The sequence below is a fragment of the Cricetulus griseus genome, chromosome 3, assembly GCF_003668045.3.
Source record: "Cricetulus griseus strain 17A/GY chromosome 3, alternate assembly CriGri-PICRH-1.0, whole genome shotgun sequence".
NCBI lineage: Eukaryota > Metazoa > Chordata > Mammalia > Rodentia > Cricetidae > Cricetulus > Cricetulus griseus.
Window position 1 is genome coordinate 54,341,461 of NC_048596.1, and position 14,293 is coordinate 54,355,753.

The 14,293-nt window shown below is 50.1% G+C and overlaps 1 protein-coding gene across 3 annotated transcripts; it reads left to right on the plus strand.

Annotated features, from left to right (window-relative positions):
* The first annotated feature begins 1,476 nt into the window (after nt 1-1,476).
* Nucleotides 1,477-11,153, plus strand: Peli3 (pellino E3 ubiquitin protein ligase family member 3). 3 transcript variants are annotated; one of them, XM_035442040.1, is made up of 6 exons: nt 1,477-1,628; nt 4,941-5,070; nt 6,768-6,869; nt 8,305-8,499; nt 8,796-8,984; nt 10,584-11,153. In XM_035442040.1, exons 1-6 carry the CDS (start codon nt 1,477-1,479, stop codon nt 11,151-11,153), a joined length of 1,338 nt encoding a protein of 445 aa, XP_035297931.1. The 3 variants fall into 3 exon arrangements, with proteins under 3 accessions (XP_035297931.1, XP_035297933.1, XP_035297932.1); XM_035442042.1 differs by having other exon boundaries at nt 1,477-1,617; nt 5,047-5,070; XM_035442041.1 differs by lacking the exon at nt 6,768-6,869.
* The last annotated feature ends 3,140 nt before the right edge of the window (nt 11,154-14,293 follow it).

Sequence of the window (14,293 nt, forward strand, 5' to 3'; positions counted from 1 at the left end):
ACTAGCCAGGAGGGGATAGGGAGTCCCTCGTAGGGAATGGCGGGAGGGACTTCGTTGGTTCCAGGGGCGGGGCCCAGAAAAAGGCTCGGGCTCCCGAAAAGCTCTTGGCATTGCCGATTGCTGCTAGGCTAAACCGCAGGAGGCGGAGCCTCAGGGTAAGGCGGGGCTCTATAGGGGGCGGGCCCTGAGGGGGAGGCGGGGGCAGGGGGTGGAGCGTGGAGGTTTGTGTGCGCAACCTTCCCTCCTCCGGTCCCCGAGTGTCCCCGCGACGAGGCTGCACCGAGCAGCCGCGGGCCGAGCTCGTCCCGCCGCTGCAGTCCCGGGGCGCAGCAAGGGAGAGGCGGGTGGGGGCGAGCAGCTCCCAGAGAGCCCCGGAGCGCAGCCAGGTGAGGCCTGAGAGGTGGAGGTGCGGTGGAAGGGGGTCTGCGCCGTGAGTGTGCGGGGGGGCGTGTTTGCGTTTCTGGTGGTGGCGAGGTTAGGGGAGCGGGTCTGAGGGCTAGCGCCTGTGGCTGTTGGCGCGTGGGCGCGTCCCTGCAGTAGCATGTCTGGTGTGCTGCGCCCGCCTGGGCACAGCCCGCGGTGCTAGGGGTGTGCGGGACTGTGTCTGCGCGCGCGCGCCTGTTTGCGAGGGGCCGCCGGCTTGTGTATCTGCGTATGCGCTGGGCCGTCGTCGTGCCCGTCCCGAGCGCAGCGCGGGGTGCGAGCCTCCCTCGGCGCAGACCCTCCGGCGTTGGGGTTGTTAAATAGGCAGCCTGCGGGACACCCGCTGTGCTGCAGGGGAAGCCCGACTGGGGAGCGCAGCCCCCACAGGCCTCCTGGGACCAGAGCGGCCTGAGGACCGCAGACAGACACCTGAGGGAGGGAGGGGACGCGCACCCGGGAGGGAATTGGAGGCCTGCTTTCAATGCCAGGCCAAGATGGGGAGACTGAGTAAGGTGGATGACAAGAGGAAGAAAGATTGATAGGAGAAGGGGGGAATAGAGTTTGGGAAGAGAAAAGGCAGAAAAGGACAGTGCTGGGAGGACAGAGAGTCATTGAGAGCAGACAGACCGACAGAGGCCTAGACCTGCAAAAAGGCAGAAAGATTAGCATGAACATATAGATCCAAGAACCTGATAAGAAGGGGTAACTGAGGTGTTGGGTTAAAAGCCTAAGCCAGGAACTAAGTCTGAGAAGTAAAGCTCCTTAAGACCTGGCTGCCCCTCTGCCAAGCATATTCTCTCCAAAGTTGTTATATTCCACTGGCCCCATCAAATATCCTGACCCTCTGACTTTGCCATTTCTTTGTTTGCCTTGTCTCATCAGTCTGCCTCCCTGGCAATCCAGCAATCTCACCGTTTATGGGGAACAGAAGTAGTTATAATAATAAGTGTTGAAGGACCACGCTTGCCTTGGCTTAAGGCAGCTTGCCTGAGCTAGACAGGAGCTGGTGTGGGATGCTTCAGAGTTCTTTTCTCCTCTCCCACTCTGCTCAGAATGGTGCTGGAAGGAAACCCTGACGTGGGATCCCCTCGGACCTCGGACCTCCAGCACCCAGGGAGCAAGGGCTCTTGCATCCTCTCTTCTCCTGGTGAAGAAGCACTGCCAGGCGAGGAACCCATCAAGTATGGTGAACTCATCGTCCTGGGGTGAGGCTCCCTAGTCCAGGAGTGATGTGCTTTGGGTAACCCCCTCCTCAGGTCAGCCAAAACCATGGCACCATCTGCCCTCTCCAGGGCTCCTTCCTCTTTGTTTCTTGTTACCTTCCCGGATGAAAGACAAAATTGACCAAACCCGTATCTGTTCATAATTATTTGATCTTTCTGTTTCTCATAAAATTCCTGAGACAATTCTTAACTGCTCAACAGAGTTTCTAACCAGATGAGAAAAAGAGCCTGAAAAACACCTACTGTGTGTAGGTGTAGGGGAAAGAACTCTGATTCTGCACAAAACTCCTTGGTCCCAATCCTGCTTTTGCAAATTGCTGAACTTTCCTGTGCCTCTGTTTCCCCATTTTGAAGACAGGGTTGATACTAAGTCACAGCCCCAAAGGTTATCTGAAAGAAGGGATTTTTGTAAAGTACATAGTCTGGTACCCAGCACTTACCAAGTGTCAGGCAGGCAGGTGGTGCCAAGCCTTTTCATGGGCAGTATTTCATTTCAATCTTCACAAAGATGCTGTGAGGGGAAGTGACTGGCCCAAGGGCACACAGCTGGTAGGTGGCCGGGCCGGAATTTGAACCCATCTTCCTAACTGTAGATATAGCAAACTATCACTAAGCTGCAGCTTGCTCTTGTGCTACAGATGAGAAAGTGTAGTCTCTGAGAGAGGAATTTATGGACCTTGATGGCTGAACAGACCTGATCCCTTTTGGTCTTTGCCTGCCTGGATACCTGCACTTCCCATGAAACTCTTCCTCCAGACACAGATTCCTCCTCCTTTCCCTGTGCCTCCTTTTGGCCCCATCTCTACCCTGAAGACACTGCTTGGTAGGCTATGGGATCATGATGGAAGTTAACAATGCAAAACAGGAGCCGGGTGGTAGCGAACGCCTTTAATTCCAGCACTCCAGAGGCAGCGGCAGGTGGATTTCTGTGAGTTCAAGACCCAGGCTGGTCTACAAGAGCTAGTTCCAGTCCCCTTGCCTTTTTTCAAATAACAATAATCGCTAACTCATATCAAGAGCTGGCCAGCCTCTGTCAAGCATTTTACAGCGCTTTATCTTTTTAGTTCTCCAAATCAACCTTCTGAGTAGGTTCTGACAAATGAGCTCTGTTTTATAGAGGTGATGACTGGAAGAGCCAGGATGTATGCCAGGTTCCTGTGTATTGTCAGCCTGCATCCTGACTGTTTCCCTCTAGACCTGCCTCTGCCCACACAGAAGAAGTACTCAAAGTAAAAGAGATGTTCCTCACAGGGGTGCTTACCTCTGAAAAGCAATTGCTTTGTGTCTGATGGAAGGAAGGCCTGTGTTTCTGTCTGGGTGCAAGGCCACAGATAGAAGAAACTGCAGATTAAGAGGAGGGAGGGGTTTTGTTGACAGCCCTCTGTCTTAAGCAGATCAGAGAAGCCTCACTCAAGCTGTGTATCAGAGCTACTGGAGAACACGTGTATGACACACACTGAGTCAGGTGGAGTGGCACACACCTCTAATCCCAGCACTCCAGAGGTAGAGGTAGGGAAGCCAGCCTGGGTTACATGAGACCTTGTCTCCAGATCAACAAAAAGAAGAAAGAGGGAAGGAAGGAGGGAGGGAGGGGGAGAAGGAGAAGAGAGAAAAGAAAATAGGAGATAGCAGGAGGAATCCTACACCTAAAGAGGCAGAATCTCCGGATAGGTCTAGAGAATACCAACTTTAATGGACTCATTAAATTCTAATTGGTCCTTGTATTTGACTTTATTTATTTATTTATCTTTGTTTTTGTTTTTCCAGGCAGGGTTTCTCTGTATTTTTGAAGACTTTCCTGGAACTTTCTTTGAAGACCCGGCTGGCTTCGAACTAACAGAGATCCTCCTGCCTCTGCCTCCCGAGTGCTGGGATTAAAGGCGTGTGCCACCAATGCCCGACATGTATTTGGCTTTTTTTTTTTTTCTTTTTGAGAGAGGGTCTCATGCTGGCCTCTATCTCCCTAAGTAGCTGAGGATGACCTTGAGCTCCTGGTCTTCATTCTTCCCAAGTTCTGAGATTATAGACTGCATTTATGTGGTGCTAGGAATTGAAACCAGAGCACTGTGCAAGCTAGGCAAGCATTCCACCCATTGAGCTATCCCCAGCCCTATCTATATTTGGCAACCTTTTTTTTTTTTTTTGGTTTTTTGAGACAGGGTTTCTCTGTGTAGCTTTGGAGGCTGTCCTGGCACTTACCCTGAAGACCAGGCTGGCCTCGAACTCACAGAGATCCACCTGCCTCTGCCTCCCAAGTGCTGGGATTAAAGGCGTGCGCCACCAACACCCGGCTAATTTGACAACCTCTTATTTCCTTCTCCAAAGTTTGCTGTGACTCCCCATTACTTACAGAAAAGCATTCTTAGCTTGGCATTCATATCTCTCTATACTATACTTTACCACCGAGTCACCAAATCCTATTCTTACTAAACCCTGCCAGTCTTAGGGCCTTGGGTCAGAGACCTCTAAATTGAAGGACTTTGGCAAGTCTAGGTGGAGTATGACTGCAATCTGGCTTTTTTTTTTTTTTTAAAGCTTCTTAGCTTGAGGCAAATCATTTCCCTCCTGGGCCTTGACTTGTCTAATTTATAAAATAGGAAGAAAGACATTTCCCTGGCAGGACATTTCACAGATTCCATTAGGTAATTAAAAACATGAAGGACCAGGAACAGAGGCAGCAGTCCATGGCAGCGGTCAAGGCAATGACTCATCTCATCTTTGCTCCTCGTGGTCATTCCCCCTGAATCAAAGCTGGAAAGGAAGCTGGAAATGAGACGTGTGGGGATAATGGAGGGAGTGGGATTCGAGGCTGTCCTTTCCTGCTTGGTCATTTATGGCAGTTGTGTGATGAATGACCCTTTGCTGCAGAAGAAGTCTTTCCAGGCTCCGGAATCCCAACCCTGGGGTTGTTATCCCACCTCCTGCCACCGGGGCTTGAGTGTGCTTGGCTTGTGCCTGGGTCATGGCAGGTGGTGCCTGGGTTCCTTGAGAAGCTGGGTCCTCCCCTCCCCTGAGGACACAGACGTAACTATGATGCATCGCCTCTGCGACCCTAGCACTTGCTGTCACAGCCGAGGCATCCAGGAAACAGTTGACTCATTGAAGGAGGGACCCCAACTCCTGCTCCTCAAGCCATTTGCTGTTCTGGGCTCTTCTGGCCTTGGGTAGTTCTAGCATTTGTTTATCAAGGTAGGGTCTACTCTGAGTTGGCATTTTCCTTCAGGTCTCCTAGGGGCTCACTCTCTTCTTTATCTCCTCTCACTTACGCCCCCCCCCTCCCGACAACATCCACAGCTACAATGGATGTCTGGCAAGTGGGGACAAGGGCCGCCGCCGAAGCCGCCTGGCACTGAGCCGCCGGCCCCATGCCAACGGAGTGAAGCCAGACGTTATGCACCACATCTCCACACCACTCGTCTCCAAGGCAAGCAGCCTCCCTCCGTGGAATGGATGTCATCCTCTCCTGTGTGTACAAGCCCAGGTTTTAGCCTTGCTAAACCTACCTGCCCATGGCGTTTCTGGAGCAGAGGAGCCCACTGTGTCATTGTTCTCTCACTGCCTGTTGTCTCAGTAAAGAAATGATTGTGATGGGGCTAGAGAGATGATGGCTCAGTAGGATAAGAAGGCTTGCTGTGCAAGCATGAAGATTTGAGTTTGGAGCCTCAGCACTCATAAAGTAAAAGCACCCACTGTTGAGGGCAAAGTCAGGAGGACTGCTGGGGCTTGCTGACCATCATCCTAACTAAAAAACACAAGTTCCAGGTTCAGTGAGAGACATAGATGAGAGTGACAGAGGACACCCAGTGGCTTTTGTGGGTACAAACTGTGCACACTTACGCACATAAACCACACCACAGACACACCCCAAAATGGCAATAATAGACATCTTCTGCAGTGTGACTAATCCTTAACAGCCTTTAGAATGTTTCCTTGACTGCCATACTCCATTCATTGGTTGGAATTTTTACTTATTTAAAGATTTTAAAATTTGTGTTTATGTGTATAGATGTTTTGCCTGCATGAATGGCTATGCACCATGAGCATGCAGTGCCTGTGGAGGCCAGGAGAATGTACTGGATATCCTGGGACTGGAGTTACAAACCCTTGTAAGCTGCCATATGGGTGCTGGGAATCAAACCTGGGTCCACTGCGAGAGCAGCAAGTGATCTTAATCACTGAGCCATCTCTCCAGCACCTATCAGCATTATTTTAGAGGTAGCCAAGGACCATGAGTGGGATATAATGTTCACACAATGTATTACGGTTCTCTAGAAACTGAACTCATAGAATAAATCCCTATCTATATATCTGTCTGTCTATCTATCTATCTATCTATCTATCTATCTATCTATGAATAAATATGTAGGGGACTTATTAGAATGGCTTACAGGTTATGGTCCAGCTAGCCCAACAACAATTGTCTACCAATGGAAGGGTCAAGAACTCAGTAGTTGTTCTGTCTATGAGGCTGGATGTCTCAGCTGGTCTTCAGTATACTCTGGAATCCTGAGGAAGTAGGCTCTAAAGCCAGTGAAGGAATGGAGTTGCCAGCGAGAGGGAGAGCAAGATCTTTCTTCTCCCATGTCCTTTAGGTGGGCTGCCAGCAGAAGGTGTGGCCCACATTAAAGGTGGCTCCTCCTACCTGAAAAAAAATCTTGATTAGAGGTTTATCTTTCCACCTCAATTACCTGGATTAGAAGTGGATCTTCTTACTTCAATGATTTTATTAAGCAAAAATCCCTCACAGGCATGCCCCATTGTTTGGGTTTTAATTAATTCCAGATATAGTCAAGTTGACAAACAAGAACAGCCATCACACACAATACCAAAGGGAAAACTTTGACTTTATCCGGGTGGCATGGAAGTTAAGTCTCTGCTGTTTCCAGCTGTGTGACTGAGGGCCGGCTCTTGTCCAACTGTAAAAATGAAATAATAGCACATTTTTGAGATAGCTGGCAGATTAAACAAGAGAGCTAGCTGACAGTTCCTTCTGTACAGTCTCCTCTGCACTGGATGGAGCCACCCTTTTCTGGGAGTGACTGTTGGGTCTTGAACTGGCTTCTGGCTCAGAAGTCTACACCTCTCCTGTACCCTGGGAAGTGACTGCTTTCTCTCCACCAGGCCCTGAGTAACCGAGGCCAGCATAGCATCTCGTACACACTGTCCCGGAGCCACTCAGTCATAGTGGAGTACACACATGACAGCGACACAGACATGTTCCAGGTATGTCCAGTCTTCCAGCCCCTGTGCTCTGCAGGTGTTCAGGGTCAGGCCATGGGCCTAGACGCCCTGGGAAAGGTGCTTCTGAAACTCTGTGGGTTGCCCTACAGATGGGAAAGTAGGATGTCTTAGACTGGGTTGCTGACTTTGCAGTCAATAGCCAGTCAGCAGCCCTCAGAGTCAAGACACATAGAGTTGGGAGGTGATATGGCTTTGGAATTCAGCGTATAGGGTTAAGCCCCATCATGCCTAGGTTCAGTTCTATGCTTTTAACCATTAGGTGACTTTGGACAAGAGTCATTTAACATCTCTGAGTCTTGTTTTCTTCATCTGTAAAATGAGGTCCATAGTAGCTCCCCACCATGGGAAGAGAACTGAGGTCTTGTACGTTAAATATTTAGCTTAGGCCTAGAGAGATGGGTTAGTGGTTAAGAACATTTATTGCTCTTGCAAAGGACTCAGGTTCAGTTCCCAGCACCCATATCATCTGGCTTACAGTGGCCTGTGACTCAGTTACAGAGGAATTGATGCCCTCTGGCCTCCATAGGCTCTTGCACACATGTAGTGCAATAAACTCATTCAGGCACACAAACATATACAGAAATAATAAGTAGGTGTGGTAGCTCACACTTTAATACTAGCACTTGGGAGGTGGAGACAGGTGAATTTGAGGCCAGCCTGATCTATATAGTAAGTTTTAGGCCAGTGAAGGCTACATAGTGAGACCCTGCTTAACAGCAACAACAACAAAAAAAATCTTTAAAGATACATTTTTTTTTTTTTTTCGAGACAGGGTTGTGGCTTTGGAGGCTGTCCTAGAACTAGCTCTTGTAACCAGGCTGGTCTCGAACTCACAGGGATCCACCTGCCTCTGCCTCCTGAATGCTGGGATTAAAGGCATGTGCCACCAACGCCCAGCAAAGATACATTCTTAACTAAAATTTAATTTGTTGTTACTATTCCAGGGTGTCACCTTTTGCTTGGTCTATGAGCAGATGAGCTGGTTCTTACTGAGTGGGGTGTTTCTCAGAGCTATGGGGCCACGGAGCACAAGTTGCTTCATGCCACAGCTAATCAGATGTAGAAAACCTGCATGCAAGCCCAGAGGGTCTAGAGCAGTAGTTCTCAACCTGGTGCTCTCGACCCCATTGGGAGTCGAATATCAGATACCCTGCATATCAGATATTTACATTATGATCCATAATAGTAGCAAAATTACAGTTATGAAGTAGCAACAAAATAATTTTAGGGTTGGGTCATGAGGAGCTGTATTAAAGGGTCAAAGCATTAGGAAGGTTGAGAACCACCGTGATAGAGAGTTGTGCTGTGCTACCCTCTTTGGGTCTAGCCTCTTGATTGATTGATGGCTGCTGAGATACCAGGTCAGAAACCTGTGAACTTTGCCTGTGCGTGTGTTCTTGCCCTCCTCTCCTTGTAGATTGGCCGCTCTACTGAAAACATGATTGACTTCGTGGTAACAGACACATCTCCTGGTGGAGGAGCCACAGAGGGCCCTTCTGCTCAAAGTACCATTTCCCGCTATGCCTGCCGCATCCTCTGTGACCGCCGGCCACCCTATACTGCCCGCATCTATGCTGCTGGCTTCGATGCCTCTAGCAACATTTTTCTTGGAGTGAGTGATCCCCAGGCAGGGCTAACCCTTCCACTGAGTGAGCTGATGGGAGGGAGGCTGGGGAGATGCTGCAGGCTAGAGTGACGGCCCAGTCCATAGCCATTCTCTGCCACAACACTCTATGGCTTTAGCATTCCACTTCTTGAAGAAGCAAAGTGAGGTACAAAGAAGTTAAGTGGTGCCCAAGACCTTTCTGGGAAACCCCAGACCTTGAAGGTGGGAGGACAACACCTCTCGCATGCAGCCTTTGGGGGGGGGCTCCTGGGGTTGTGAGCTTATCCTTCATGTGGTCCTAGGAGCGGGCAGCCAAATGGAGGACTCCTGATGGTCTGATGGATGGCCTGACAACCAATGGGGTCCTGGTGATGCACCCAGCAGGTGGCTTCTCTGAGGACTCTGCCCCAGGTGTCTGGAGGGAGATTTCCGTCTGCGGGAATGTGTATACATTGCGGGATAGCCGCTCAGCCCAGCAGCGGGGGAAGCTGGTAGGTGGCCTCCTCCATTTCTCCCCAACATTCCCAGCCCTCGTAATTAGTTCATTGCTTTTTTCAGCTGAGAGATGATCTACAGTACTTCTGTCCAAGAGTCCCGGTAGGCTCTGGTGAGCTGGCCCAGGCTCAGCATGTTCTTGACACTTGTCACTTACCCACAGATAGGACCAGAGCAAGGTCCTTATGCATAGTTCCATTCTGCTGAGGATCCAGCAGATGATATGAAATAGAACTACACAAATGCACTGTGTAGAACCAAATGGCTTTGAGGCTGCCAGCAGCTTAGGAAAATCACATCTTCTTCCAAGGGTGACACTTGGTCTGTGTATGAGCAGTTTATAGCCCAGAGTGTTGGCAGCTTATACTGTATCTGTTACATTCAGGGAGGTAGGTTTAGTGTTTTTAGTCTTTCCCAGCAAGAAATGGCCTTTAGCGTAGTTCTTATACTGCTGGCCCAGAGTTATCCCTCTGGTGCTGCTTAAAGCACTAATGCTGGAAGTGAGTTATAGGAAACATAGGGCCATATAGCCAGATTCCTTGACTGGACTACAGAGAATTCTCCCCAGCTGCCAGCACATGGAAAGTTTATGAGTTCTAGGCCAGCCTGGGTACACAGCAAGAGCCTGTCTCAAAATCAAACCAGGGACTAGAGATAGCCCAGCTGTTCTTCTAGAAAACCCATGTTTGATTACCAAACTTACAGCCATCTATAACCCTAGTTCCAGGGACTCCAACACCCTCTTCTGGCCTCCATGGGCACCAGGCATGCATAGGGTACATAGACATGCATATAGACAAACACTCCTAAAATTAAACAAAACAAAACAAAAAGCAAATCATGCACATGAGCCAGGCGGGGGTGGTGCACTCCTTTAATCCCAGCACTGGGGAGGCAGAGGCAGGCAGATCTCTGAGTTGGAGACCATCCTGGTCTATAAGAGCTAGTACCAGGACAGCCTCCAAAGCCACAAAGAAACCCTGTCTCGAAAAGCAAAAACAAACAAACAAAAAAATCATGCACATGAATGTGACATGGACATATGTTTGTTACATGCCCACTATATACCAGACATTGTTCCATGTTTTTGTCTGGTTGGCTTATTTAGTTTTCACAAGGCCCACCACTTGAGATATAGAATCCACTTTAAGGTCCAAGAGACCAAGACACAGAAGTTAAGTTATTCAAACTCAAGATTCAAACTCAGGCTCTCTGTCTCTAGAGTTCTTGCTGTGATCCATGACCCTTAGGGCAGCTGCTTTGGGTTAAGCAGCCAGTGTGCACCATGGGAGGTATTTGCTCTCTCTACTATATCCTACTTTTGCCATTATGGGAGAGCTTTGAAAAACCTTTCAGAAAAACCTTACTTTGGGCCAGACCTCCTGATTTGACCTATAAAGCTGCCAAAGTCCAGGTCCTACTGAGAATAGTGGCTGTATGGGGGTATTTGTCTTCCTTGTCTCAGCTGGCCTGCTGGCTTAGGGTGTCCTCTCCAGGGAATGTCACTGGCCAGATAGGTGGCTTCTCTGGTGTGAGGCTGCCAGATGGCAGGGCCAGAGAGCTCTTGGGCTAAGGCCTTCTGCTGCCTCCGGCAGGTGGAAAACGAATCCAACGTCCTGCAAGATGGTTCGCTCATCGACCTCTGTGGGGCCACGCTGCTGTGGCGCACTCCAGCAGGGTTGCTGAGGGCACCCACACTGAAACAACTGGAGGCCCAGCGACAGGAGGCCAACGCAGCACGGCCCCAGTGTCCTGTGGGCCTCAGCACCTTGGCCTTCCCCAGTCCAGCCCGTGGCCGCACAGCACCTGACAAGCAACAGCCCTGGGTCTACGTCCGTTGTGGTCATGTCCATGGCTACCATGGCTGGGGCTGCCGGAGGGAGCGAGGCCCTCAGGAGCGCGAGTGTCCTCTTTGCCGCCTTGTGGGACCCTATGTGCCCCTGTGGCTGGGCCAGGAGGCCGGTCTCTGCCTGGACCCTGGGCCACCCAGCCACGCTTTTGCACCCTGTGGCCATGTCTGTTCTGAGAAGACTGCCCGCTATTGGGCCCAGACACCACTGCCGCATGGCACCCACGCTTTCCATGCAGCCTGCCCCTTTTGTGGGGCTTGGCTCACTGGTGAGCATGGCTGTGTCCGCCTAATTTTCCAGGGACCACTGGATTAGGCTCTCCAGGGTCCTTGCTGCCACGCCCGCCTGCTCACCCAGGTCCCCCATCTCCTGCTGTTCAGAGGGAGCTCTGCATGTGGGACTGTGCCTGCTGGCAATAGCCACACCAGGTGGACATATCGGATGGGCTATGGCCCTCAACTCTAGCCTCTAAGAGGATCCCTGAGATCTCTATCCCAGTCACGCTGATGGGGACTGTAGCACTAGCTCTGCCCCAGGCTGATGGAGGGTGCCCCATGCCTCTGCCCTTCCTGGGGTATCCTACATCATGCCGCCTACACTGTGCCCCTGGGGGAGTGAAGGGGCTAGGGCCCCTGACTTCCAGCTTAATTTGGTTGTGCCCTGAACCTGCCAATCCAGTAACAGCTATTCCTTCCTCCCGCTGCTGCCCTGGGTTGCTCTTTAAATCTTGCTGCTCAGATGCCTTCACAGATCCAAGTGTCTGTCCCACATGCATGCCATACCTCCAGCCCTCAGTGAGCAATGAGTGGGCAGGCAGTCTGAGGTCAGCATTTGCAGGCAGGATAGTGCCAAGTGGGGGACATACGGACAATCAGGTTCTGCACCTGGTGAAGTTCACAGCCTCATGGAGGGTAGACAGCTTTTTGGGTGTTAGGATCAGACAATTATAAGGCTAGAGGTCAGCACTTGCTGGATTTGGGAAAGTAAAGGACTTCATGGAGGAGGTGGCACAGGAGCTCAGCCTCCATGCTGGCTTGGAATCTTCCAGGTCCACAAGGTAAGGGCTCTGTACCCTCTTGGCACAGGCTCAGGGTAAGGAAGCAGGGAAGGAGAAACAGATTAAGGGCTTAAGGGATGCTGGAGCATAGCATGTGGTCATGCTTGGTGGAGAATCCAGATCCTCATTTGTGGATAGTCAGGAGTCAGCTTCACAGCACTGGCTCTGACCCAAGGGCTACCATTGCTGAATATTCACTGTGTGTCCCACCCCGTCCTAACAGTAATTACAGCTGTGTTCATTGAGTACTCACTAGGTACCAGGGCTGTCTCTCCAAGATTTTGTTATTTAATACTCACAGTGATCCAGAAGGGGAGATGTCTCCATTTGGGTTCATAGAGAGATAAAGTTACAATCTAGTTGCAAGTCATTATTGGAAGCCACAACTACCCCTCTCAGATCATACTAAGGCTGGGCAAGACTGAGGTAAGGCAGTTTAGAGTCTGTTTCATGGAGAAGCTGAAGAACAGATAGATGGATATCCACCTGCTCAGTGCCCATCCCCATGCAGGGCCCCGGCAATGAGCAAGGGCTCCCACTCAGAGGACACCCTGTGGGACTAATGTCAGAAGCTGATCACCACATCCTGATGGCCACCTGTACATGCTGGGGTTAAACTGAGAACTTGGACGGCCTAAAACCAGAGCCACATCTTGAATGGCAGACACTGCAGAGGCAGGATGGAGTTTGGAGGGCAGTCTGGGTGAGAGCAACAACATAGAAGAGCAGGGAAAATGCCAAACAACCAGTATCTGCAGGTCAACAGAAAAAGTGATGGGATCAGGGCTGTAGGCTGGACCAGGTGGACCTTGGTGACTGTGGAACTCAAGTCAGTTCCAAACTCCTCCCTATTCCTTCTGTTGGTGAGTCAGGACTTCGTGTGAACCAAGGGCTGAACTGAGGTTTCCCCCTGACCATTCAAAGGGGAGTGAACCAGGAAAATAGGTAGATAGACTATAGAAAAATAAGAGAAGGTGGCTCTGAGTGTAGGTGTGACCTTATCCTCAGTGCAAGACAGAAACCAGAGCTTTAGGGAGGTGCTGATTCCATAAGGACCTACCCAAGGCCACACAGCCAGTTGAGGCCAGAAAGACCAGACTTGGGCTATTGAGAGGACAGAAGGCAGCCATCACACAACAGACTGCATCACATAGCTACAGTAGGAAGCATGGCAGAAGGGGATACCAGAGTGTAAGGGAACATTTCAGCCCTCCCTGCAAAACACTAGAAATGAAATTGTACTCCGTTCTTGCTAATGGCCCAGTTGGGGACCAGGCAGGGGATCTCATTTTTGGTGTTGAATCTCAGACTCTGGGAGGAGCGACAAACAAAAGGTAATTGCATGGGCTCTGAGAAGAACTCAGGCTGGTGGTGGGAGGCAGCTCTTGAGCTTAAGATCCCACAATTGTTAAATGGAGTGATAGTCTCTAAGGCCAGGCATGGTGGCATGTGCTTACAATCCCAGCATTTGGTGAGCTAAGGAAGGAGGATTGTGTGTTCAGTGCTAGCCCAGGCTATATGACAAGACCCTGTCTCAAACAAACAAAAAAGTACATTACTCACCAGGTGGATGTAAACATACAGAAAAGCCATGACCCATTAATAGACTGTGCTGTGTCAAAGAGAGAGAGAGAGAGAGAGAGAGAGAGAGAGAGAGAGAGAGAGAGAGAGAGAGAGAGAGTTGAGTGAATGTTGGGGCAGGAGGAAGAAACAGTGTAGTAGAAAGTCTTAGGAAATCAAAGATCCTCTTAGTCTAAGTTTTCCTACCTGTGCAGTTGGTACAACAATGATATGCTATCTCAGGGGTTTTGCAAGAATTAAATGAGATTCTATATGGCAAGCTGCTGGTAAAGGACTTCATTCAATAAGTACTCCCATTAATTGAGATTATAAAATGGCATCATGCAACTTGGTTGGGGGTCTTGGGTACTGGGATCCTTCACTTGCCTGAGCTACCCCTACCCCTTGGTAGCTATGGACAGCTCTACCTCTCCTGCCTGGTTATGGTTACACTTCAACTTCATCTGTGTCAGTCAACTTTATTCTAAAAACAATGAAAAAAGGCAAAAGGAAAGAAGGGGAGTTTCCTTAGGACATAAACATTTTTACAGAATTCCCTCCTATAATGACACATACCAGAGCCAACAGCTACTAGCATTGTGGTGACAAGCCCGTCTTGGGCACCTTTGTGAAAAAGAAACTGGTGCTTGTGCTGGACACTGGTTACACTGGGCCCCATACTTAGGTGTGGCAAGGAGAGGGTGTTGGATTTCAGTCCCAAGACACTATCTTCTACACAACCCTAGGGGGCAGCACTTCCCCTTGACGGTCACCCATCCCTTGGAGCAGATTCACTTACTAGTCCTGAAGTAAAGCTGACAGAGCTCAAGAGTCAGAG

What these genes read in the sequence shown, in the direction of transcription:
- Peli3 (XM_035442040.1), top strand. Translation starts at nt 1,477, where the DNA reads ATGGTGCTGGAAGGAAACCCTGACGTGGGATCCCCTCGGACCTCGGAC. An exon ending in GCGACACAGACATGTTCCAG is followed by an intron (nt 6,870 to 8,304) that starts GTATGTCCAGTC and finishes CTCTCCTTGTAG; the next exon opens with ATTGGCCGCTCTACTGAAAA. An exon ending in CTAGCAACATTTTTCTTGGA is followed by an intron (nt 8,500 to 8,795) that starts GTGAGTGATCCC and finishes ATGTGGTCCTAG; the next exon opens with GAGCGGGCAGCCAAATGGAG.